This window comes from Typopeltis vanoorti, chromosome 6, assembly GCF_054136105.1.
Source record: "Typopeltis vanoorti isolate ZY-2024b chromosome 6, IOZ_Tvanoo_1.0, whole genome shotgun sequence".
Classification (NCBI taxonomy): domain Eukaryota; kingdom Metazoa; phylum Arthropoda; class Arachnida; order Uropygi; family Thelyphonidae; genus Typopeltis; species Typopeltis vanoorti.
The window spans coordinates 71,243,311-71,270,844 of NC_143554.1; the positions used below are offsets into that span (position 1 = coordinate 71,243,311).

The following is a 27,534-nucleotide window of genomic DNA, read 5'->3' on the forward strand; positions in this document are numbered from 1 at the left end:
ATGCCCCATAAATTTCAGATTTCTATCAATCATCAACCCCCAGATCTCTTGTCTCCCCTACTTCCTCCAGTATAGCTCTTCCCATAGAGTATGCAGTGTCCCATCGATGTTTCCCGAACCTCAAGCCCTTACATTTTGCTGCATTAAACTGACATCCCCCCATTCATTTGCCAATCTATCTAGCTTATTCAAATCCTCTTTCAGGGCTGCCGCATCTGCACTATTACTAATAATCCTTCCAGCTTCGCATCATCTGCAAACAACTGAATATCTCCTTGCAATCCACTGACAATGTCATTGATACAAAGGTTACGCAATATAGAGTCCCAGTACTGAGCCCTGTGGGACCCCCACTTGTAACCCTCTGCTTCCTTTAAACTGCCCCACCATACACAACTCTCTGATACCTATCGGACAGCCAATCTTGAATCCAGTTGACCAATCTGACATCCAGACCCATGTGCTGCAACTTAAATATCAGCTTATCATGCACCCTGTCAAATGCCTTTGCTAAGTCTAAGAAAATTGCAGTATATACCTTTCCCTCATCTTATGCTCTTGTAACTTTATCATATCATATTGCTAGAACAAGATCGCCCCTTCACAAATCCATGTTGACTCTCACAGATAACATTACCCTCATCTGCCGAATGCTGTATACAGTCCTTCACTACTTTCTCCAAGATCTTACTAACTACTGATGACACACAAATTGGTCTATAATTAGACACTTCCAGTCTGCTACCACCCTTATGCAATGGCACTATCTTACCTTCCCTCCATTCCATGGGCACCTTTCCAACAGCCAGACTTTCATTGAAAAGCCAGGTCAAAGGCACTGTGAGAATGTGCTAAGGAACTGTCAGTTCCCTAGCACATCCTCTCAAAACTTGTGGTGAAATACTATCCAGTCCAACAGCTTTACTGACATCCATAGTACTCAGTATTTGAAACACCCTCTCCTCCTGTACCTCTAAACCTTGAACCTGCCCTATCCCTCTAGCATTAAAACTGACTCCTCCAGGATGAAATACTCCAATAAAGTGTTCATTGAACAATTCTACTATGTCCTCTGCATCAGTCACTCTATTCCCATTTTTATCCCACAATAGCATTCTTCCACAGTCAGTTCTCCTCCTACTGGCCACATATCTAAAAAATTCCCTAGGATTTTCTTTGGATCTTAGGACTAATCTCCTCTCATATTCCAGTTTCTTCTTCCTTTCCATACTAGTCACTCTTCTGGCCAGTGTCTTATACTCTTCATGCATCTTCTCTTCTCCTGTCTCCTTATATCTCTTCCACAGCCTCTTTTTCGCATGCAGTTCCTGTTTAATATTATTTGTCATCCACTTTACTCCAAATTGTGTCCTCTTGTTCACTCATGGTATACAACTTACCATTGCTGCTAACAAATATTCTTTCATAATTTCACACGCACTAATGATATCCCGGCCTTCCAATTCCTCCCTCCATGAAACTTCCCCAAGTTGACATCCTAGACTATTATAATCACCTGCATTATAATTCCACATAAGTTCCCGTCTCTTTGATACTCCTGCATGTCTATTCATTTGCCAAGTCAAAACCATATGGTCACTCTCTCTCTCCAACTGGTGGGAGTGATGTCATCTCAGTTATTATCAACTCTTCTGATGCTATAACCAAATCCAAAACTCTTGAACCTCTTGTTCCCTCTATTACATGTTGCCTAAGACATTTGTTCCTCGAGAATTCTAGAAATTCCATTCCCTTATTGCTACGTGCATCTTCCTCTCCCCAGTTTATACTACTGTAGTTAAAATCTCCCATATCAATCATTCTTCTTGCACTTGCCAAACTCAACTGTCTAAACATTTCCTGGTCCCCACCCTTTGTACTCCTGGATCTGTAGCAACACCCCACTAAATATCCTGTCTTGCCCACCTCTACCTCACACCATATGCTTTCAAAATCATTAGTGTCACTGCCTTCCAATGTCTCCACTCTTAGAGGACATAGGTCGACACAGATCATCAAATCATACTATAAACTTCACTGCTGATTTGCACACACCAATCACTGTTCGTGCCACTACTCTTCTAATCTTCAAACTCTCCTTATACAGTTTAATGTAGAAGAAATTTTTTCCAAACAAAATCTCTTCTACAATAATCTGATAACAACTCCTTACCAAGTTATATGCTTCAATAATATCACTACTCCTATCAACCAGGCTCTGTAATATCATTCCATTAATCTGTCATCATATCCAACATTTTAGAGACCAGCCACTAACTTGGTTACTCTTCTCCAGGTTCTTTGAAATATATCCTCATGCTCTTGAAAACTCAAAGCCACGTGCAGTAATGCATATACAAGTATTGCATTACTGATAATCATCATCTTTTTACTTCTGGATATAAAGAGGCTATGGGTTATTCTTTAGTAATTTATAACATCCTTACTTCTGCATATTTTAGGTCTTCTTAACCAGAGATGGGCAAAAGGACAATCTCATATCTCATTTATTAATATTACATGGATGTCTACATGGAGTCTGAAGACTCCCCATTGGATGTCCACATTAACCATTACTGACACAATGCCTATCATTAAATTCCTTCACAGACAAAGCATTCATGATTGTAGCAACCTATTCCACTTTGATATCAATCTCCAAGCATAAGATCGAGTCTTTACATCTTTACTAAATAACCAATTTCACACAACTAACCAACTTTCCAACCTACACCTCACAGGTGTAGGTTGGAAATTTTCAGTAATTATAGTGAGTGACTTTGCTATGGCAGCATATGCTATAACATAATAAACAAGTACCGAATCTGTCTAATATATACCTTCTGCTCACTCATTCACTAACATAATGTTGATAAACATCATCACATGCTTTGCATTTTAAAATGTTATGCATGCTAATGTGGTAGAAGTGTGTGAAAGGAACAAATCTTGGGACTCTGAAGTTCTGATTTGTATACACCAATCATGTGTTAAATGTTATTCTACATTATGTAACAGAGAATACCATAACAGCAAACTTTTTTGTTTTCAAATACATTAAAATTTGTAATCAGATGGATAGTTTCTTACCTGGCTAAACATGGACTTGGATAACTCTTGCCATTGATTCCACACACTGGGACATAGTGATCAGGACACTGACAAGGAAGGTCTACAATTAAAAAAATAATTAAATTTCTTTTGCAATTAGAAACACTTTTAGGAAAACCTTGAAAAGTGCTTAGTCTAGCATTAAAATTTCAAGAAATTGACCCATTACAAAATTCAAAAGCAGTTTCAAAAAAACTAATCAAATATTATGGAACTAGCATAATATTCAGTATGAGTGAGATGCCTTAATATTGCATTACATGAAACACATGCCTTCCAAAAAATCAGTAATTACAGTTTTGATATAAGAGTTCTTAAACCCCCAAAGACCTCATCTCATAAAAAAGACTTGCAGACCTCAAAAAGACCTGAATAGTTTTTTCGTTTCTATTAAAAACATAACATAATATCATCTCATCTCATCTCATTTTTTGCATGTACTCTCAATTGAGAGGTATAAGGAAATGTTATAGTAATAAAGTAAACTTAATCATCTTCTTCTTCTTCTTCTTCCTAACATGGAATTTAGGCCACATGGCCTAAATTCCATGTTAGGAAGATGGCATGAGATGGCATGAGACCATGTTCCGGTCTCATGCCATCTCTTTCTTGGTCTTTCGATTCTTCTTTTTCCACTTATTTTGTATCTGTATAATATTTTTGGTAGTCTGCTGTTGTCCATTCGATTTAAATGTTCTAGCCATTTTTGTTTATACTGTCTTATGTAGTAATTAATTGGTTTTATTTTCAGGGATTGTAAGATTTCTTCATTTGTTTTGTGGCCCCACTTGGTATATCCAGCTGTTTTTCTGAGGAACTTCATTTCTGCTGTTTGAATTCATTTTTCATCTTTCCTTTTCATGGTCCATGTTTCACTTCCGTATAGTAGAGTTGGTTTTGACAAGACATTATATAGTCTGATTCTAGTGTGTTTTTGTACCAGGGATGGCTTAAATATATTATTTATTATGCCATTTACTTTGACAAAGTTTGATATTTTAGTGTCTATGTCTTTTTCTTCTTCGTATGATAGATCACATCCCAAGTATCTGAAAGTGTTTACTTATTCTAGTATTTTATTATCTATCCTATTTTACTTCTTACTGGGTAGATCATCTGCAAATAGTAGATACACTACTATTTGCAGATGATCAAATAGTATTAGCTACATCAGAAGATGATCTTTGTAAGTCATCTTCTGATGTAGCTAATACTATTTGATCATCTGCAAATAGTAGTGTATCTATCTTCATTTGCAGGGTCATTTGTATACCAAATGGGTTATGCTGTTTCCAGATTGTTAATATTTCATTTATATATATATTGAAAAGCAGAGGTGAGAGGGTACATTCTTGTCGTACTCCTCTTAATATATATATATCTTTCCATTCTGAGGTGTTTTCTAATTTAACTGCTATTTTATTTCCTGTATATATTTCTTGAATAGATTGTAAAAGTTGGTTTGGTATATGTCTAAATCGGTTAATATTTTAAACAATTTTTGTCTATTAATTTTGTCAAAGGCTTCTTCATATCAATAAAGGCCACATTTGTTTCTTTTTGAAATTCTCTTCTCTTTTCTATTAATAATTTTAAAGTAAAAATTGGATCTATGATCGGCCTTTTCAGAAACCATTTTGTTCTAGTAATTTGTTTTCTACAATGCTGCTTAGTTTCTCTTTTAATATTCCTGCATATTTTTATATCCTGTATTTAGCAGGCTAATTCCCCTATAATTATTGCCATTGTCTTTATTTCCTTTTTTATAGATTGGGATAACCAGTGCTTTTTTCCAAGAGTTAGGGATTTTAACCAACTAACTATCCAAACCATATTAAAAAATTTCATAAGTCTTTCATTAAATTTTTCACTTGCATTTTTGTATAGTTCTATATTTATATTGTCTTCTCCTGGCATTTTCCTATTTTTCATCTTCTTTATTATATTTTTCAGTTCTAACATTGTGATATTTTCTATTAGGTCATTCTTTGTCTTATAAAATTTTAATTCATTGTTCTCATCTGTCCAGAGATTTTGGAAATAGGTCACCCATTTTTCTAAATCTATTGTTTGTATTTTTATCTTTTCTTTTATTTCTTTATTCATGTATTTTATTACTTTATAGGTTTTGGGTTGTGGCTTAAATAAATCCTTTTCTAGTTCTGTTACGAAATTGTTCCATCTTTCTCTATGTTTTTTCCTTACTTCTCATTTTGCAATTGCACTATTTCTTTTATACTCTATTTCTGCTTCTATTGTTTTGGAATTTAGCCATTTCTGGTAACTGTCCTTTTTGGTTTTTATTATATTTTCTATTTCTTTGTTCCAGTCTCGTAGTCCTCTTTTTCTAATCCATTTGTGCTTTATTCCTAAGGTTTCTGTTGCTGCTTTTGTGAGAATTTGTTTCAAATTTTCCCATTCATCTTCTATGTCACTTGATTCATGTGTGGTTTCTGTTCTTAAGTTTGCGCATTTTTGATATTGTAGTCTAACTTGAGGATCCTGTAATGAAGAAATTTTGTAGCTTGGCTGGTAAGAATTTTCAATTCTATGTGTTTTTAGCCACTTTGGTTTAAAACGAATTTTTGCTGATACCATATAATGATCAGAGTTTAATTCAAAGCCTTGATATGCTCTTACGTCTAAAATTAACTCTGCTAATTTAAAATTTGTGATAACGAAATCAATTACTGATTTGTATCCTCTGGCTGACCAAGTATATTTATGTATTTCCTTGTGTTTAAACATTGAATTCATTATTCTCATATTATTATAAATGACAAAATCGCGCAATCTGCGACCATTTTGATTACATGTATCTTCGCCAAATTTACCTATGTTTGTTTTGTATTTTTTGTTTCCTATTCTGGCATTTAAGTCTTTAAGTCTCCTGCTAGCAGTAAATAGTCAGTTTTGTTTGTTTTATCTATGGCATTCTGTAATTCTTTATAAAATATATTACTGTCTTCTTCTTTTCCCTCTTCTGGTGCATATGCACCAATTATTATGTGGCCTCTTAATGTCTTGAGTCTAATTTCTATTAGTCTTTCATTCAAATAGTTGTAATATACAATACTGTTCTTTAGGGATTTATGTACCATAATCATTATACCTGCTTTTGCTCTTTCTTCTTTTTTTACCCCACTGTAGATTTGTATATAGTTGTTTGTTTCTTTTGTACCTTTTTGTTTTTTCTTTGTTTCTGTTACTATACATATCTTTATGTTAGCTTGGTTTAGTTGTTTATCAAGTTCTTCTTTGTGTGCAATGCTTCTCACATTCCATGTTGCAATCTTCATTATGTGTTCCTTTTTCCAATTTTGTTTACCGTTTCCTGGGTTGTGGTCTTTTCCCTGACAGTCCATCCGGCTTTTCTTTGCATGAAACTTGAAAGTATTTTAAATTTCCCCAGGGCAGGTTCTGGGTAAGTCCAGTGGTAGGGCTGCTACCTAACGCCTCTGGACAGGCAGATCTAACAGCATTTACTCTGTTAGGGTGTTAAGGTTATACTGCCCATACTCGGTCGCGAATGCCTCGTTTGTACTTTTAGAACAGGATGGACCACGGGAAGGTGAGGTTGACATTTGAGTGGGAGAGGCTATGTATTGCGCCTCACCACCCTTCCACCATATATCACTAAATTTCTAGATCTTGGTCTTCCTCTGTACTTTTTTCCTATCATCCTGGTGGCAAACACCTGTTTTGCCAAACTTTCTGCTTTCATTCTCTTTAAGCAGTCATGCAACCAGATATTAGCTCTACTCACACATTCATGAATGTGTGTGATAAAGAATAATAGGTTGCGATGATACATTAATGGATATTTTTTTCTGAATAGGTTTGTTGTGATATTTTAGATACGATAGCTGAATTCATTTTTGCAAAATTATTTTTTATATTTGGAAGTTATTTTTTATTTTAGAGTCATAAAGTGGATCTTATTTTTTCAAAAAATTGTAGTCTCTGTAATTGTAATTATAATTTTGAAATTTGAATGAGTGCTTCAATTAGCATTTTAAACAAATATTTTCTAGAGTTATTTTTAAAGTCTATCAGCTTTAATTATTCCTCTTCCAGTACTAAAAATAGTAGAATTCAACTGTTTAAATTTGGGTGATTTTTTTGATGCCTGCAGAACTTTCCAACACCTGTACACACAATGCAACAATACCTATCATACCTCTTCTTAAACTCATTCACAGACAAAGCAATCACAACCACCTCTGGCAATGCATTCCACCCATTCACCACCCTCCAAGTAAAAAATCTAGTCATAACACCCTTGTTAACCATGCCCTTACACAATTTCTGTGGTTTACTCTCCTTCAACTGATTTTACTTTCAATTATTTTAATACATCCTCATTTATTTTAATTAACTGCAAATATTTTGTAGTTGTAAATTCAATTTCTCCAAAATATATTTCATGTGTGTGTGTGTGCTGTTGAGAATGTTCTTTCTGTATTATAATGTGACGCTGCGAAAACATATCTTGAAATATGATTCGTTTTGTACTACATTGTGATTAACAACCCTGTTTATCAAGCCTTAAGCTTTCTTTTCTATATATTTTTTCACTCTCATATAATCTGTCATATCTGAAGTAAGAACTGAATTTTCATTAAGACTATCGTGTCATTACTATAACATTTAACATAAACATTGCTCTTTGTAGGCTATTTTACCTTCCAGATAATATCACCTGATCAAAAGGAATTTCTATACTTTCATGGTTATTTAGAGTTATCTAGTACCCCCCCCCCCCCACAAAAACTAACGCATGTGCGCATACTGCACAGCATTGGCGTTTCTCAGTTTACTTAACATATACAGTATAATCGAAGTGCTTCATATGTACACTTCAGTTTTTTTCATTGTATGCTTCATCGTGCATGCAGGAAAATCGGCCACAAGAACACACACACAATTCACAGAAAAAAAAAAACCACTGTCGTTGTTGATGGTGGTGGATTGTAGATAGCGTTGATAGCAGTAGTAGTGTCTGATGGACTGTAGATAGTGTTGTGTGTAGTTGGAGAATTACATAGTAGGGAAGACGGTGAGATGTATGTAGCACAATAGAATACAGCTCCCTCCCACGATGAGTCCTTGGACTCCTTGGAGGTGTCACATAATAATAATAATAATAATAATAATAATAATATGATTCTGCCATTGATGCCATCTGTCTACATTCATAATTTTTTTTTCAGAACTCTCATATCTGAGGTTTTTGATGAACTGTTTTAGTGTTCTTGATTAATTGTTTCAATTCTAACCTACCTCTCAAATCCATAAGTTAAAATTTGTTTGAACTATTATAATACAGCTAGTTTAATTTTATAACTAATTTCTCTCTTATTAGATATAAATGTATTCAATTAACTCCCACACTAACTTTGCTTATTCCATTGTGTATTTCCATATTTAATTTAACATCTTCACTAAAAATGCTGATGATGCAAAGTTAGGAAGAATTTTAAGTAGTAGTGCTGATGTTAATTCCCTTCAGGAAGATTTGAATAGACTTTTGACTTGGACAAAGGAATGGGGGGTTGTAGTTTTAATATTAATAAGTTCAAGTCGTTGCATTTTGGAGTGCAGAAATATAAGTCTGTGCACTATATTAATAATACTGTACTGCAGGAAGTGGATGAGATTCAAGATTTAGGAGTGATGTGACATATATTGAAGTTTAGAGGGCATGTTGCAAGTGCAATAGCAGCACTACAACTTGCAAAGACTGCACATCATAGTGCTGCTATGATAAGAATAAGAAGTACACTAACATGTAGAGATAAGGAGATGATTGTGCCACTGTATAAAGCCACCTGGTTTTCACTGTGATGTGGAAACTTTGGAGAGGGTCCAGAGACGAGACTAAGACAATATCAGGACTCTGGAATGTTAGCTATGAAGAGTCACCCTATCCAGGAGTGTGGATTGCAGAGTTTAATGGATAAAAGGAAAAGAGGTAATATGATAGAGACATTTAAGTTAGTGAGGGAATTTTATAGAATTAATACCAAAGGGATAATAAAAAGAGTAGAGGGTGAGAGAGGAAGAACTAGAGGCCATCTCTGGAAATTATGTAAGAGAGTGGTGAAGAAGAGTATGAGGACTAGATTTTTTACATGGAGAATTGTGAGTGAATGGAATGCTGGAATGCATTACTGGAATACATTGTTAATGTAGGGAGTGTTGAGGATTTTAAGATTCAGTACAATAAATATGTTGTCAGTTAAATCAATCTGCCACAATGAGTCTGTCAACTCCATGGAAGTGTAGTAATAATAACTTTACTTGCATGTGAAATTAAAGTAATAGTTCTGTAATTCTTACAATCTGGGATTTGACTTTTTTTTTTGTTTTGAATTTGAATGAATACTATTTTTCAGTCTCTAGGTCAGTATATTTTCATCCAAATCTGTTGACAAATTTCAGTTAATATATTCACTACTTCATCCCTAGCTGCTCTCAGTAATTCTACTGATACTCCATCAGCTCCAGAAGCTTTTCCTTTTCATAACTGTTCCATTGTCCATATCATTCACTTTTCATTATCACAGAGTCTTCAACAAATTCTATCCTTTCAAATTCTCCTCCAATATTAATATCTTCATTGTACAAATCCTCTATATATCTGGATGAAACTCTAGGTTTGAGGATAGAAGAGTTTAGAGTTTTCCACTCAAAATATTGCATACAAAAGTTAGTTGGGGAGATGGAAGATTTGGAGACAACACTACTTCTCAGGTCCACTGATCACTTTCAACTGAAAATACCCTATAAATGTTCTTCCTGTCTTAGATGAGATTAGAATGCAGGGCTTGTCTATCAAATAGCATTGTCACTACAAACTGCACTTTGGAAATACCTAGGTTTATAAAAATACAACTAGTTAGCAAGTTATAAAAATACAACTAGTTAGCAAGTTAATGTACCTAATATATATATTATATTATTATAAAATATATCACAATATACATCAGATGATATATTATTAAAGTAAAATGCAAAATAAAATAAGATATTACATAAAAATATTACGTAAAATAAAATAGAAACTGATAACACTAACCTGAAGATAACCTTCCATATTTTATATTTGTTTCTTTACAATGTTTGTGGGAACAGCTAATCTCTCCTGCATAGCACAGGCAAATGCTGCAATTCTGATGAAACTGTGCACCATGAGCTATAAATAAGAATATTATGTTATTTTCCCCATCATCATAAGTAACCACTCAATTGGAAACATATGGTAACAGACCCTAACAAAGAACACTTGATTTACAACATATATGCACACCTGAGGTGATGCTGTAAATCAACATTTATTGAAATGTACATGAATTCTCTCAATTTGATGACTTATAGAAATAAATTAGTGGTAATCATAGGCACAAATGATTTAGTCGGGGAAAAAAAAGAGTGTTGATAGAACCTGAGGAAGTAGCAGGTAAAGAATAGTGTTGTTGGGAAAGTCATAGGCGTGTGTTGCCCAGATATGACAACAGTAAATTGAGAAGGAGAGCAGAGATAATGAATAGTAAGATGGTTGAGTTGTGTGAGGCAAAAGGGGGGGATTCAAATTTGTAAATCTGTGGCATGAATTTGAAGGAAAGTTAGAATGGTTTAAAGTTCATGGGTTGCATTTGAATAGGTTTGGTGTTGAACATTTAGAAAGGCTATTGTTTTCTGAGAAGGCACAGAGTCAAGAAGTTAATGTAGTAAATTATCAGTCTACTTGCAAAGCAGGATAGCACAACTAAACGAATTGTACGATAAGAGATTGAAGATACAGTTACAGCAGCAAAAGGTGCTGGAATGCATAAAGGTGAGGATGAGAATAGAAATCAGATTAGTTATGAATAGAATACAGGATTGGGTTGATGGACACAGTTAATACATTCTTTATGATGGTCAGCATGGATATGTAAAGATGGAGAATTGTTAGTGAATGGAACACATTACCAGAATGTGTTGTTAATGCAAGGAGTGTTAAGTATTTTAAGATTGGGCATGATAAATATGTTGTCAGTTGAATGAACCTCCCACGATGAATCTGCTGATTCCATTATTATTATTATTGCACCAAGGGTGCAATAATAATAATTATAATAAATAGTAATCAATGGTTATTGCACATGAATGGCAAATAATATATAGTAATTTCTGTGCTTTACATTCATGGTCAAATTTATATCACCAAGTTTTCAGGTAATATTTATACATGGCTTTCAAACAAATTACTACAACTGATTATAAAGCATAAAAAATGAAAAAAATGAAAAGAAAATTTTAATTGGAGGTTACTTTAGACCAATGTTCCATCTAAGCTGTGCATGTGTGCATGCACAACTTTCAGCACCAGTCAAAAAGGAAGCACACATGCCTAGTAACTGCACACACACAAAATTTTTGCTTTTAAAATTTCTAATTAGCAATCAATAATTTTTGAACATACTATGAAATTTAATTATATGATAAATTATACTTGCTGCTAATCTTTCTCCCTCCCCCACAAGACATGACACTGATGTGTTTATTGGCCCTTCGATCTCTTGTGGGGAATCCATATAAAAAAAAAAGACACAAACTTAATGGTTCAGATGAAATGCAGGTTCAAAGTTTTTTTCCAAGAGTCATGTAATGGAAGGTCAAATTAATGTCTCTATCATATCACCTCAAACTCATGTCTACCTTTATTCATTGTAAAATAACTGAGCAGTTAAAGATACAATTTGCTTCACTCATAACTTAGTTCTTCTGATGATCTGAATTTCTTTTTTTTTTTTTTTTCAAATCAATGATTGTTGCTATATTATTCATTGACAGAGTTTTTATAAGTTCCACTTCATCAGCATAGATTCAGATTCTTCTTTTATTTGTTTGCTTAGTGGCATAAGTAGTTCAGCTGAATGCTTCCATGTACAATGTAATAGTGCCTCAATATGGTCTCCATCAATATCCTCAAAACCAGGGTGTAAATCTTACATAATTATGATTTTCTTATGTTTGTTTTTATAGTATCATAAATATCTAATAAAAATTTTCATAAACAGACTATAAAATTAAGTTAAAACATTTTTTAAATTCATCATCATCATCATCATAAAATATTATACTATTTTTATTGCATTATTTGCTATATTTTTTACATAATTTTTATATAAACATGAAAAAAAAATGAAAAGAAGTGAAAAGACAAGTTCAAATCACACCTGATTTTTCACCCTGCAAAATAGGCAAAATCAGATAGAAAATTGTGCATTTACATACCTAGCAGTCAATGCAGACAGGATTAAATATCATAACATAAGTAACAAGCATGGAATGAGGAGTTAGCTGGAAAAGAGATCAATGCAGCTTGGGGGATTTTCAAAAACTATCTAGTAGATGCAATGTCTAAGTGTATTCCAAGGGTGAGAAGGTTAAATAAGGTAGGTGCGAGATGGATGAATAAAGAGATTAAGCATGCGATACAGAGAAAGAGGACATTGTGGAGGCAGCATAAGAGAAGTGGAAATAACCAATTCCATGAGGTCTACAAAGACCAGGCAAGGCGGGGTGGCTTGGTTGGTGAGGGTAGCTAAAGAGAAGTATGAACAGCAGTTAGCTAATGAAGCCAAAAAGAATCGTAAGGAGTTCTTTCGATATGTAGCCAGCAAAAGAAAGATTGATTATGGAAGGATGGTACTGATAAGAGAAAATGGTATAAAGACAGCTGTTGCAGAATGTGTGGTGGAGATACTTAATGAGCAATTCATAAAGGTCTTTCAATCTTGTGAATGTGACTTCATGGAGAAATTGAGAGCAGTAGATGATGGGGAGGAGAGACTGACTTTAAGTGAGCAAGAGGTGTATGGAGTGTTGAGGAAACTAGATGTTAATAAATCTGTGGGACTTGATAATATATCACCACATATTCTGAAGGAATGTGCCAGGGAGTTGGCACCTGTCTTGACATATTTTTTTTTAATATGAGTCTTGCATTCGGTCAAGTCCCTAAGGAGTGGAAGGAGGACAAGATTGTGCCACTTCATAAAGGAGGTGATTGAACTCAAGCATCAAATTATAGGCCTATCTGTGTGTCAGGTGTTGTGGTTAAGTTGTTGGAGAAGCTTGTGAGAACTAGGATCCAGAGTTGGGTTGACAACAATGGTATTATCTTTGATGGACAGCATCGATTTGCTAAAGGGAGATCATGTTTTAGTAATCTACTTATTTATTACAATAAAGTGACTGCTTCCTTGGACAGAGGAAAAGGATACACAGTAATATACTTAGATTTCGCAAAGGCTTTTGATAGAGTACCTCATGATAAATTCATAGTCAAACTAGAGCAGATGGAGTTGGATATTAGATTAGTGCATTGGATTGGAGACTGGCTATCTGATAGGTATCAACAAGTTGTGTATGGGAGAGTGATATCCAGGAAAAGGAAAGTCACTAGTGGAGTGCCTCAGGGATCTGTTTTGGGGCCATCACTGTTTAACTTGTATATTAACGATATAGGTGAAGATTTGGATGGAGATATTTAGTTGTTTGCAGATGATGCAAAGTTGGGATGAACCATGAAGGGTAGTGAAGATGTTGTGGCCTTACAAGAAGATTTGAAATGGGGATGCGAGTTCAATGTTGCAAAATGTAAGGTTTTAAAATTTGGAAAACAAAGATGGGATGCAGAATTTATGCTTGGTGAGGATATATTGTTGGAGGTGGAAGAAATAAGATATCTTGGGGGTGATAGTGGATAAGGATCTGAAATTTAGGGGACACATAGCCAAAATTGTGAAGACATCACAAAGGCTTCCGGGAATGATGCGGAGAAGACACTGACGTGTAGAAGTAGGGAGATTCTTGTTCCATTGTATTGATTAGGCCACACATGGACTATTGTGCCCAGATTTGTTCAACTGGTTTTCACAAGGATGAAGATATGATTGAGACATTCAAATTGCTAAAGGGATTCTATAGGATTAATTCAGAGGATATTTTTGAGATCAGGACTGGTGGTGGGAGAACTAGGGGACACCTATGGAAGCTGGGCAGGAGTGTGGTTAGCAGGGGTGTTAGAGCTGGGTTCTTTACTTTTAGAGTGGTAAATGAGTGGAATAAGCTGCCAGAGTCTGTTGTGGGTGCTATGATGGTGAACGAGTTCAAGACAAGGTATGATAGATACTGTGAGAATGTAATCGTATAGTTGTGTGGACATGATGTTTAGGGCCTCCCTCGATGAGTCTAAGGACTCCTGGAGTCGCCCGAAATAATAATAATAATAATAATAAAAAAAAGGGTCCAAAAGGCAATTGACTAAGGTAGTTTCTGACCTCTGGAGTGTCGAGTATGAGGAAAGATTGAGAAGATGCAATTTGTAGAGTCTGGTGGACAAGAGGAAGAGGGGGAGATATGATAGAGACCTATAAGTTGGTAAGGGGTTGCTATAGGATCAATGCTGGAGAAGTTCTACAAAAAATAGTGGGAGATCACGGGGAGAACCAGAGGTCATCCCTGGAAACTGTATAAAGAGGGTGTAAGAGGCAGGTTTTTTTTTCATGCAGAGTTCTAAATGATTGGAATGCCTTGCCTGAGAGTGTGGTGTCTGTAAGGAGTTTGAATGTGTTCAAGGCACGGTATGATGAGCTGTATGTATGATAAAAGGACCTTCCAGATGAGTCTTTGACTCCATGAAATCTTGGGGTAATAATAATAATAATAATAATAATAATAATAATAATAATAATAATAACAAGCAGGCTCTAAAAAGGCAAATTACTTGGTTATGATAGGTCAGTGGAAAGGGAAAAAGCTAATAATGATAATAAATGATTGCTGAAAGATAGGAAAAGAAAGATCCAGAGTGATAGAGAGAGACCAAGATCTAATTGAACTGAAGCAGCTAGAAGCGTTGTAGAACAGTGCTTCCCAAACTGTGGGCCACGGCTCCCTTGGGAGCAGTAGGTTTTATTCAGGGGGGGGGGGAATAATGAAAACAAATTGAAAATATTTTAAGACTAAGTAGATTTTTTTATCTTAAAAGCAATATCTTTAATTTTTACTATTCATTATTTCTTTTTTGTTATTTTTTTATATTTTAATGGAAAAAATCAGGTGCAGGTTCACAAATTTTGCTTCCCGCGTATTTCAGCGCTCAATGAATATTAGTAAATATATGCTTATTCATATAAGTTTCATTTCAAAGCAGAAAGCTAAGAATTGCAGTTTCAAATATTTCACCTGATATTGACTTTTTGTGTAGCAGTATTGAAACACATCCCTCACATTAAATTGTTATTAAACTTCTTTTATGTTTTTAATTCTTTCTTTATTACTAATCATTTTACGTTTCATGTGCATGTACTGCAAATGTACAATAACAATATATCTATGTATATAAAAATATGAGATAATGTGCCAAGTCAAATGTGTATGTAAGACTAAAAATGTAATACAGTGGTATCTCGCTAATCAGAACTAATAAAAACCATGCTTGTTTGGATTGGCGAAAAGTTCGGATTAGCGGATTTTCCCCCAAGACTAGCGTTTAAGACAAAAATAATCAGATTCTAATGGTACATCAATTTAATTCTGTAAATAAATGAAGTAACTGATAGAAAAAAAGCTACTGTCCTGTAATGTAAAACTGAAAAAATAATACAGAACGCAAGTTTATTTTAGTAAAAAAAAATTAATTTGTATGTACCTAATAAAATTGCATAATTCTACTGAGCTATGTAATTTTATTAAATCATAAATTAATTTGCATAAAAAAATATCACTTTCTTGTACACAACACAAAAAAAGTTTCACAAAAGAAAACATTTTTACTTTTTTACTAAATAGCTTAAGGAAATTACAACTTATACTAGGATATACATTAAAATAAATTTTAATACACTTCCAATATTTTGGCAATGTCACATTGCCATTTTCACAGGAACTTAAAAACAAGACACGTGCACACAAGCACGCCAAACAGTAAATGAGGACGAAGGAGGAAGCTATTCTTTCTCCTAAAAGTCCTGATGGTGCCCCCTAGCGGGCAATGGTGGTATTCTTGGGTGATTGGGCTGAAGGTCTTCTGATATAGATTTCTTTCCCAAATTTGGGACAGTCTCATGCAACCAAATTTGTTGAGGTTTGGATTGTTTCTTAGGGCTGAAGCTGATTCCATGAAAAGCCTTTCATATTTGTATTAACTACGGTGTATTGGTGTATTATCGTGGCTTTCTTCCACCGTATTCTATGGTGGGTATCCAGCGCATGGTCTGCAAGACCAGAGTGGCTGTATTGGTGAAACCGGATGTAGTCCCTGCGTTCTGAAATTCTGATATTAGCTGTCCTGCCTGTTTGGCCAAAGTAGGACAGCTTACAGCTGCAAGGGACCTGGTATACACCAGGTAGGTCTAAGGGGGGGTGGGAGGTTGGTCTTTTGTAGAACAGATAAGGGATGCCAATTTTTTATATGGTCTGTAACAAGACGTTAAGTCATGTTTTTTTTAGGATTTTCGTAATTTTTTCTGAGGTGCCTCGGATATAGGGTATGGTGATGGATTTAGAGTAATCCTTGTTGTGAGGGGGGGGGGGTATTGGTTTCAATATTTTTTGGATTTTTTTTTTTTGGGGGGGGTAGCCATTGGCTGAGAAAGTCTTGAGAATGTGGTTTAGTTCTGTGGTTAGGGGCATTGTCATTTGAACAGATAAGTTTAGCCCTGTTGTGTGGTGTCTTAATGACTCCATATTGTTGTGAGGAAGGGGGGGGGGGATTGTTGGTGAATGTATTTGCCTGTATGGGTGGGTTTTCTATAGACTGAGAAAACCAAGGTTCCATCAGGCTGGTGGGTGACTAGTGTGTCTAAGAAAGGAAGGCAGTTGTTTTTTTCTTCTTCCAGGGTGAATTTGATTCTGGGGTGTTGGTTGTTTAAGTGTGTTAGGAAGGAGAGGAGTACATTGGAGCCACATGGCCAAATAGCGAACACATCATCAACATAGCGAAGCCATATGGTTGGTTTTTGTGGGGCAGAGTTTAAGGCTTTCTCTTCAAAAGTCTCCATATAAAAGTTGGCCAAGGGTGGGAAGAGTGGAGAACCCATGGCTCTCTCCTCTATTTGTTTGTAGAATTTTCCTTGCCAAACAAAACAGCCTGAAGAAATTTAGCTTGGATTAGCTCTAAGGATTCTTTGAGTGAATAAGGAGGAGACATCAAAACTGACCATTATGTCAGTGTGTTTGAGTGTAAGGTTTTCTATGCTGGCTTTGAAGTGGGCTGAGTTTTTTATGTGTGAAGGTGTGTTGCCAGTATAGTATGTGAGAGCTTTGGCCAAATCTTTAGGTTTGTATGTGGGGGAATCAATGCCATCCACTATGGGACGTAATGGCACATTTTCCTTATGTATTTTTGGGAGTCCATAAATACAGGTGTGTGTGTGGGGGGGGGGGGTATGGAGTTAAATGGTTTTAATTTGTTTGTGACTTCTACAGGCCAAGAAGTGACCTTCTTAAGGAGCCTGTGTAGTTTTCTAATTTGTGAGTTGGTGGGATTGTACTTGATAGGGGGGGTAAGTAGCGCGATCTAACAATAGAGCATTCAGCTTACCTGTGTAATCTTTTTGGTTAAGCAATACTATGGCGTTCCCTTTATCTGCTTTGGTGATTATTATTTTCTTGCTTTTCTTTAATTCTAGTAAAGATTTAATTTCCTTACTGGGCATGTTAGTTTTTGATGGTTTTGCTTTGGTCAGAACACAAGCCACATCCAGTCTAATATCATTGGCGACGTGGTTTGGAAGGTGTCGTATCCTGCATCCAAATCATAATATCTTCAGCAGATATTCTTCTGGGTGCAATGGTGAAGTTGTGGCCACATGAGAGAGCGTCGAGTGCTTCAGGTTTCACACTAACTGACGAAAGGTTGACTACCATTTCAGTAGGAAGTTGTGGTTTCGAGTTTGAATTCTTTTTTAAATTTTCAAATTTTTCGATGTGTTGATCTCGTACTTTTTTAAATTCTTTCTCCACAGCAGTGCACAAGATGTCATATTAAATAGACCAAATTTTCAATCCAAACCTCAACAAATTTGGTTGCATGAGACTGCCCTAAATTTGGGAAACCTACATCAGAAGACCTTCAGCCCAATCGCCCAAGAAAACCAACATTGCCCGCTAAGGGTCACCCTCAGGACTTTTAGGAGAAAGAATAGCTTCCTGCTTCATCCTCATTTACTGTTTGTTGTGTTTGCGTGCATGTGTCTTGTTTTTAAATTCCTGTAAAAATGGCAAAATATTGGAAGTGTATTAAAATTTATTTTAATGTATATCCTAGTATACGTTGTAATTTCCTTAAGCTATTTAGTAAAAATGCATAACCAATGTGTAAGCCTTTCCACGAGAAGAACAAAATAACACAAAAAAAGTTTTTGGATTTCTTTGTTAAAAAGTCACTCGTCTTCTTTTGCTTCTTGGAAGATAAACCTTTTCTGAATTCTTCTCGAAGCTGCATAAGCAATAAAATTTTGTGGAATGGCGTATCATTCTGCCTTTCTCATACTATACACATTTTAAAACTGTCAACTGCCTCTTCACATTTTTTTTTTTTCTTTGAGTTCTTTATCGTCATCTAATTCATTCTGTAGCATCATAATTATAATTTCAGCATCTGATTTGATTTTGAATTCACTTTCGGTTCTACCTGTAATCCATTCCGTAACATCTGTTTCTGAAATTTCAATGTCTGGATCTATATTTTTTTGAATTTCTGCTTTTTGTGTATCACTGTAGTTATACTGTACTGTAATAATAATAAAATATATAATAGTTAAAATAATAATTAAATAAAAATAATAGTATCACAAAATAATAATACGTAATAAATAAAACTTTTTTTTCTTTGAAACAGCAGTTCGAATTACTGGAGGGGTCCGCGCGGTTAGCCTAGTGGCTTTGCGCTTTGCAACCATATGCCTGTGGAAGGAGTGTCCTGGGTTCGATTCCTGTTGGCGGTGCGAGGAGCTTAAGGATCTTCCTCAGCCATAGCCAAGTTAGCCGGTCTTGGGAGTGGACAGCAGGGTTTTTTCTGCCAGTTTATCTGGGGTTTTTCATCCCGCAAGTAGGCAAACCGGTCCCATGAATACACACGGATTAGAGTCAGTAATACCGACCCAGCCATATCTGATTCATCAGCCTATGCCAGTTCCGGAGCCCGGATAAAATTTGGGAGGACTAGATGGTGCCACCATCACATGGAAAGGAAAGATTACTGGAAGGTTCGGACTAAAGGGTTTCTGATTAGTGAGATACCATTTGCATTTGATTTTTGCAATATTTGTTGTGTATGTTTGTATTGAATATAAATACAATAAATATTATGATAATATATATCTGTATTATTTTTTTTTAGAGGGGGGGCGTGAAATATTTTAATTTTTCCAAAGGGGGGGGGGGGGGCCTGACATCCAGAAGTTTGGGAAACATTATTCTAGAAGATAGAAACATAAGATCTGACAATACCAGAGTGCTGAGAAGTGATAGACTAATTTGGAGGAAAACCATTGCAAAGAGATTAGTAATAACATGAACTTAATCACATAATACTGTCAAGTATCATGTACATCATTTGCAGATACACATCAGGAAACTGATAATGATGAGTTGTATCTGTCAAGTAATGTGTGATGTAACTGATTAAAAAAAAGTGTTAAAAAGTATTAAATAAGTTTATAATCAATACTCACCTATTTTTCTTCCATTTAACCAACAGTGACTTGTCGACATACAAAACTGTGAAATGCAGTTTTCCAACGAGCTTTGCTTGTTACAATAACACACGGTATGACAATGCCGTTCTCTATTCATACTAGGAAGATATACGTAGGTATCTCTGGGAACCACAAGCTGAGACATTTCTCCCAACCTGCAACCTTCGGAGATGGAAGAAAATTACATGTATTAGAACTGAGAAAAATATTTAAATGATTTAATTTCACTGCATATTCCTCATTTTAGATTTACTGAAATGACATGTTACATCATTACTGGAATCAGAGTGAATTTGGAAGAAAAAATATACTTCTTCCCTGAAACAAATAACATAAATCACACAGTATCAAGGTTACTCATTAGCAAGTATTTATTTGGCTCCTACTCCAAATCAGTCATCCCTAAGTGTAACTGACAGCCAGAAGCCCATTAACTAATTTTTACAGGCAGGGGGGAATGGCTGGACTGGGGGTGATCTCTATCAAACAAAGATATCTAGATTACAAGCCAAATACTATATTGCTAGTGAACTGTTGCATACCTTGTTATTGGCTGAATATTCTTTTACCATATGAGCTCATATCATATGGGTTATTGCAGAATACTTATTTAATGTAGTGACAGCACATACTACATACCTGGTTGATAGATCTTAGTAACACAAGCATTTGTTATTTGAACAATGTTGTCTACTTCTGACACAAGGGTACCATCTGAATTGACTAAAGTTGTTCTTATACATTCATTTTTCTTTAACTTGCAGCAAAATGATAAAAAAGTTTTTGAGTTGCCTTTAAACCTGCACAGCCAACTTCTTTTCACATGCTGATTTAGCTTTCCATACACTACTCATAACTTTCATATCTCCTCTCATTATTATTCTCATGATATTCCTTCCATATCATCTTCTTACAGATCTCTTGCTTAATAATGTTGTACATCCATTTGTTTTTTGAACTCTAGATACTTCCTCATTTAATCATATTTTGAAAGATTCTGATGCACTGCTGTTATCCTTCCCATTCAGTAACTTATTTATTTTGTGTGGGTTCCTCCCCCATTCCTTAGGATGGGCTGAGTCCTCCTAATGAGAGAATAAATATGTATTTTATGAGCCTAGATCCATGTGTGTTCACAGGACCAGTTTGCCTGTTCTGGAGGGGGGGGGGGAACAAGTTTCCAGGTGAAAAAATCCTCTACCTCGTTATGAGACCGGCTAACTCACCTTTAGTCAAAAGAGACCAGATAAAGGTTCCTCATGTCCTGGATGGGAATTGAACCAATGTCTTTTCAACCCAAGGGCTTCATCTATACCGACTGAGCTATGTAGGTTCTATTCAGTAACTGATACCATGGGACTAAAGATAGTTTCTCCTGAGTTTTTCATAATTTCCAGCTTTGAAGTTCAGCATCTAACCTATCCTAATTGAAATATCCATATAGTTAGTTACTTCTCAGGAAAGAAACTGGTGGCAAAATAGTCAATTCTTAATTGGGACCCCCTTTTGATGCTATGATCAAATCTAACACTCTTTGAACTAGAGTTCTTTCTTTCATATGCTACTTGAGAAAGTTGTTTTGCAACAGCTCAATAAATTCTCCTTCAATTTTATCATGAGATTTCTTTGGTACCCAATCAATGTTCAGATAATTTAAGTTAGCCTTAAGTAGTTCAGTTTTTGTATTACCAAATTACACCCATCAAGGTGTAATTTGGTAATACATTTTATCATCCCCAGCAGCTGAACCACAAGGTCTTAGCAAAACCCTACCATATATTAGCCTCAACATCACACCAGATAGACAAACTCACTGCTACATGAGACATTACTATTACTGCTTTCATGAGTTTCTACCCTAGTTGGACTCAAATGATCAGATATTATTATTATTAACACCAGTCAGAAGACTTATTGTATGAGGCAATCACTGTTACACATAAAGCCCATTCAACCATGCTTTAAACTCATTCAATGTATCTGCATTCACCACAATATCAGGCAATGCATTCCACAATCCATGACTAACTACACTCCATGCAAAGAACCTACTCCTTATGTCCCTGCTCACATCTTCCTTATACACTTCCAGGCATGTCCCCCTTGTCCTACCCTCTCCCCTAACTTAAATGTCTCAATCATATCTCCTCTCTTCCTCTTATTCACAAGGCTTTTGCAAACCGCATTCCTTCAATCTGTCCTCATATTCCACATCCCAAAGACCAGTTATGACATTAGTCATTCTTCTCTGGACCCTTTCCAACATAACATACCCTTATCAACATATCCTTTGGTCCCCTGGTTTCACCATGAAAACCAGGGGACCAAATCTGTGCACAATAATCCATACGAGGCCTGATCAATGCCTTATAGAAAAAGCATGAAGAATATCAGTTATCAACCCATTTTTATATCCTATTTCTCACCAACCCCTCCAATACTTTAGCTACAACTTTTTTCTATAATTTGTTGCCTTAACCTTATCACCACAATGAAATTGTGGTGATAAGGTTAAGGCACCTCCCTCTCTCTCTCTCTTATCTCTTCTGTCCTTCTTAAAAATACTACACTGTTTACATCCAATTCTATTTACTATCTGACTCTGAGTACCAGGTTTCACTAATGCTAATAATCTTAAGCCAAAGCATATTCACCAAGGCAATAAAGCCTTTTCTGGACCCAAATCATACATTTCCATCCCTTCACCAGATTCATAACCATACTTAATGACATTCATATCATTGTCATATATGCATACCATATCTGAACTTACACACACACACACGCACACACATACACACACACACACACCATGCTGATCTGGTTTCCCCTCATTCTTTGCATTCTGGCTATCTGTCAGCAGGAGGATATTCCAGAAGAGGAATGTTATTAGTGGTGTACCCCAAGAGTCTGTTTTGAGTCCACTGTAATTTGTATGTAAATGATATTGGAAGAGGTCTGAATGGTGATATGCAGTTGTTTTCAGATGATGCAAAGTTGGGGAGATCTATCAGGAGTAGAGTGGATGCTGTGGCTTTGCAAGAGGAGATTTGAATACTCTGGCTGAATGGGTAAATGAGCGAGAATATCAATTCAATGTTTCAAAGTGTAAGGTTTTGAAATTTGGAAAGCAAAATCTTGGAAGAGGTAGAGAAGATGAGATATCTGGGAGTGATTGTGGACAAGGACTTAAAATTTCAGGGACATATTGTTAGTTGCTATGGAAAGATCTATAGGACAGTAGTGAGAACAGCTATGACATATGCTATGGAAACTGTGGTCCTGAGGAAAAATAACATCAGCAGGATGGAGGTAGTAAAGATGAGAATGCTTAGGTGGATGTGCGATGTGACCAGAAAGGATCGTCTGAGAAATGACTATGTGAGGGGAATGGTGAAAGTTACGAACTTAGAAGTGAAGATATAGGAGACAAGGCTGAGATGGTTTGATCATGTGATGACGAAGGAGGACGAATATGTGGGAAGAAAAGTAATGCAGATGGATGTGCAGGGGAGGAGGAAGTGCAGGAGGCCAAAGAAGAGATGGAGGGAGCTGGTGAGGAGGACTGGAGGCTGAAGAACTTGGATGCGGTTACAGCCCAAGACAGGAGGATGTGGAGGAGACTCACCAAAAACGGCAACCCCACTTAAGTGGGAGAAGCTGCAGAAGAAGAAGAAGAATATTGTTAGTTGCTAAAATTGTGAGGAAAGCACAGCAGATAATGGGAATGATGTACAGGATACCGACTTGTAGAAGTAAGGATGTTATGGTTTCCTTGTAAAAGGCTTTGATTAGACCACATATGGATTACTCTGCACAGATTTGGTTACCTGGTTTTCAAAAAGATGAAGATGTATTGAAAAAAGGTCCAGAGATGATTGACTAAGGTGGTTTATGGTCTCTGGAATGCTGACTATGAAGAAAGATTGAGAAAATGCAATTTGCAGAAACTGGTGGATAGAAGGAAGAGAGGGAATATGATCAAGACATATAAGCTATTAAGGGATTATTACCAGATTAATGTTTGGGATTTTTGGCATAGAATGGGTGAAGACAGAGAGAGAAAACAAGAAGTTATTCTTGTTCTTTCTCTATCTGGAAGCTGTATAAAGAGGTTGTGAGAAGGATTTTTGCATGAGAATTTGCAAGTGATTGAAATGCATTGCCTGAGAGTGTGGTGGGCACAGAAACAGTGAACAAAAGACATGGTATGATAAATTGTGTGTGTGTGTAACAGTAGGACCTCTGTGATGTCTTTCAACTCCATACAGGTTTAATAATAATTTTCAGTGCTATGACTCAGAGCTATCTTGAGAGAGAGAGAGAACTGTGAATTTACAGAATAAACTGTGACCAATTCTGATGAATAAGAGCAATTTAGTTCACATCATCATTACATGAACTTATTTTATAAACAAACATAGAGATATCATCTTTCAGCATGCTCATCATATTTTTAATATTCAAACTGAAAGGAAACATTATTGAAATTATAATAAAGATTATTATTGTAATACCTGGAATACATGAGTAAAGAAAACATGGCTGTCCAGGATGGCAGTCATGGTTGACTACACAGACATCACTAGAATTACATGGACTTGGTTTACAGGGATGGTTTACTTGTGTAGCACTTTGGATATATCGTGATTCATCTATAAAAGAAAAAAGGGATTTCTTTCAACATTTAGAAAAAAAGGAAAAAGATTTTTGACTGCAACACAGTCGAAAATATTAAACTGTTACATATATTATACAGAAAATTTCTATATAGATTATTTGAAAGCCAGATACCTGCAAGTACCAAAAATTTAAATACATACAATTTCTTCAGAAGTGTCTAATTCTAGTTACTAGACTACATTCAAAATGTAGTGTGCATACCTATTTTATTATTATTATTTTTTTTTTTTTGAGAATGGAAATCAGATTAGTTATGAATAGAATACAGGATTGGGTTGATGGACATAGTTAATGCATTCTTTATATGATGGTCAGCATGGATATGTAAAGATGGAGAATTGTCAGTGAATGGAATGCATTACCAGAATGTGTTGTTAATGCAAGGTGTGTGTTAAGGATTTTAAGATTCTATATGATAAATATGTTGTCAGTTGAATGAACCTCCCACAATGAGTCTATTGACTCCATGGAGGGTGTAATAATAATAATAAGTGTAACATCATGCAAAGTGGGTGTGTAGAGGATATTCCTTCTACACATCCAATCTGGACAGGGAGAATAAGGAAGTGATGATGAGCGAGCAGAAGATATATGAGGAATTAAGCAAATTGGATTAATGCAAACATGAGTAACTTTGATGTTAATAAGGTGGCGAAAACTTGATGACATATTGTTATATACTTTAAGCAAATATTCCAGTGAGTTAACACCAGCTAATGCTGCCTGTTTAACAAGTCTTACAATGGGAGCAAGTTCAAAAGAGTAAAGGGAGAAATTATTATTATTCCACTTCATAAAGGAGGTTGTAAAACTGAGGCTTAGAATTATAGGCTAATATGAATGTCAAAACATTCTCTGTGATGTTCTTATCAATCCAGTTCTTGATTGATAAAGAACAGCACAGAGAAGGTCATTTCAAACTCTGAAAAACTGCATGCATGGTCAATGGGATGATGTAATAGTTTCCATCTTCATTTCAATCGTTAGCCAAACTCTGAGTAAAAAATGGCATATGCTAGTTTCCTCTTTTTTTGGTATTCTTTCCATGAAAGAAGACTTTAAAATGTTAATAATATATATCTCACATATCTAGTATTCTGTTGTAGATCAACCACTTCTTATAATACATAGAAACATTCATTTTTATTCAAGAATAGATAAATTTTTACTACTTCTGTTGTTTCTGAAGACTGGAATAAAAAGGTCCTATACCGTGAAGAACATTCCAACCTCAACAGATGCTATACAGCTCTGTTTATCACTAAATACAGTGCAGAGACATTTACAGTCTATGTACTATATTTAGCAACAATTAATGTAATTAAAGACAACTGGAATGACACTCCAAATGGAAAAACACTCTCCTCCCTCAGACTTTATGCTGCATGTGTGCAAGCAAAAGAGATTTATTGTAGCACTAAACATAGCAGCTAACAAAACGCATTTGTCCTAACATCCTCTTTCAAATTTTCAGTTCCAGAAAATACATATAATGTAGTCGCTGGATAGAGAAAGCACACAATTTATGTAAAGCAAAAAGATCAATATGAGAATATATATATATATATATATATATATATATATATATATATATATATATATATATATATATATATATATATATAAATAACTTGAAATCAGTTTGAATTACATTTGAGATATTCAATATCATCAAGACACTTCACAAATTCTAATTTTAAAAATAAAATTCTACCAAAAAAGTTGCAACTAACATGCCATATAAGGTTTGTGAAAATGTAACCATCGATGCTGAAGTGGCATACATATGTTAAAACTAGTTCTCACCAGCGGTTTACACAAGTGCAGATGCTACCCAGTGTGAACATGTTAACATGAATGTTAATGATAATTGGAGAGGTTTAAATGGAATCTGCAGTTGCTTGTAGGTTATGAAAAAGCAGAGGGAACTATGAAAGGTAGAGATGTGTTTTTGTAGGAGGATCTAAATGGTCTGTGCGATGAGTTACCAGTTTCTGTGAACTTTTTTAAAATTTGGAAAGCAATTGGTAAGAAAATGTTGTAGAAAGTAGAGGAGATAATGGATCTGAGGGTAATGGTGGACAAAGACCTAAAATTTAGAGGACACATTGCTAAAATTGTAAGACTGTCGACAACAAATTATAGCAAAAGGTGTGAAGACATGTATAGGTAAGAATGTTATAGTTCCTTTATATAAGGGCTTGATCAGGATGCATATGGATTATGTGTGGAAATTCTGTCCCCAGGCTCTCAAGGGGGTGAGAACATAGGATTTTCAACAAGGGATTTTCAATGTAGAAGAGAGGGAATAAGGTGAAACATGAGCAGAACAAGAATAGGGGTAGACAGTGGGGGGGACATCCTCTGATGAGTGACACCACACAGTTAATAATGCTAATAACTATAAATTTGCTGCTCTGCATTATTTGTTAAAACAGGAATCATCTCTAAAACAAAAATTCAATATGCTATTTATAATAGTAAAGGATTGATTAACTCCTGTGTTCAATATTGGAGGACAACTGTCAAATGCTGCCATGCATGATATTCAAAATGTAAAAAATTCATACAACTAAGCATTTTATGATTTTCATTATTTTACATTGCTATCTTTCTTTACTTAGGAACTGCTATAGTTACATGTAATATAAAAGTAATTTCTGATGTCTTACCAAGATAATTTCTAAGAGAAATGCAAGGTGGATTTTCTCCAGGTGGTGAAACAACTTCACAAAGAGTAGTTGGAGTTTGACCTGGAGGTAAACGATTACGATCTACACATTGCGTTAGAATGGTAATGCAGTCAGACCTGAGAAATATAAGCATTGGTGAAAAAATATTAAATAAATTATATATATATATATATATATATATATAAATACACATATACACATGCAAAGCACACATATCAGTAAAATCAATAAGTATTTAGAAATATGTATGTATATATATATATATATATATATATATATTAAAATAA

General features: G+C 35.2%; 1 protein-coding gene across 1 annotated transcript in view; it reads right to left on the reverse strand.

Annotated features, from left to right (window-relative positions):
* The window catches only part of LOC150105530 (reversion-inducing cysteine-rich protein with Kazal motifs-like), a 279,764-nt gene that overhangs the window by 65,397 nt on the left and 186,833 nt on the right, over nucleotides 1–27,534 (reverse strand). The window contains exons 12-16 of the mRNA XM_090394242.1: nucleotides 27,227–27,363; nucleotides 24,389–24,526; nucleotides 19,848–20,033; nucleotides 10,193–10,309; nucleotides 3,091–3,172 (exon numbers count right to left, since the gene is read on the reverse strand). Of these exons, the coding sequence (XP_090250368.1) occupies nucleotides 3,091–3,172; nucleotides 10,193–10,309; nucleotides 19,848–20,033; nucleotides 24,389–24,526; nucleotides 27,227–27,363 (660 nt within the window). The remainder of the gene's footprint in view (nucleotides 1–3,090; nucleotides 3,173–10,192; nucleotides 10,310–19,847; nucleotides 20,034–24,388; nucleotides 24,527–27,226; nucleotides 27,364–27,534) is intronic.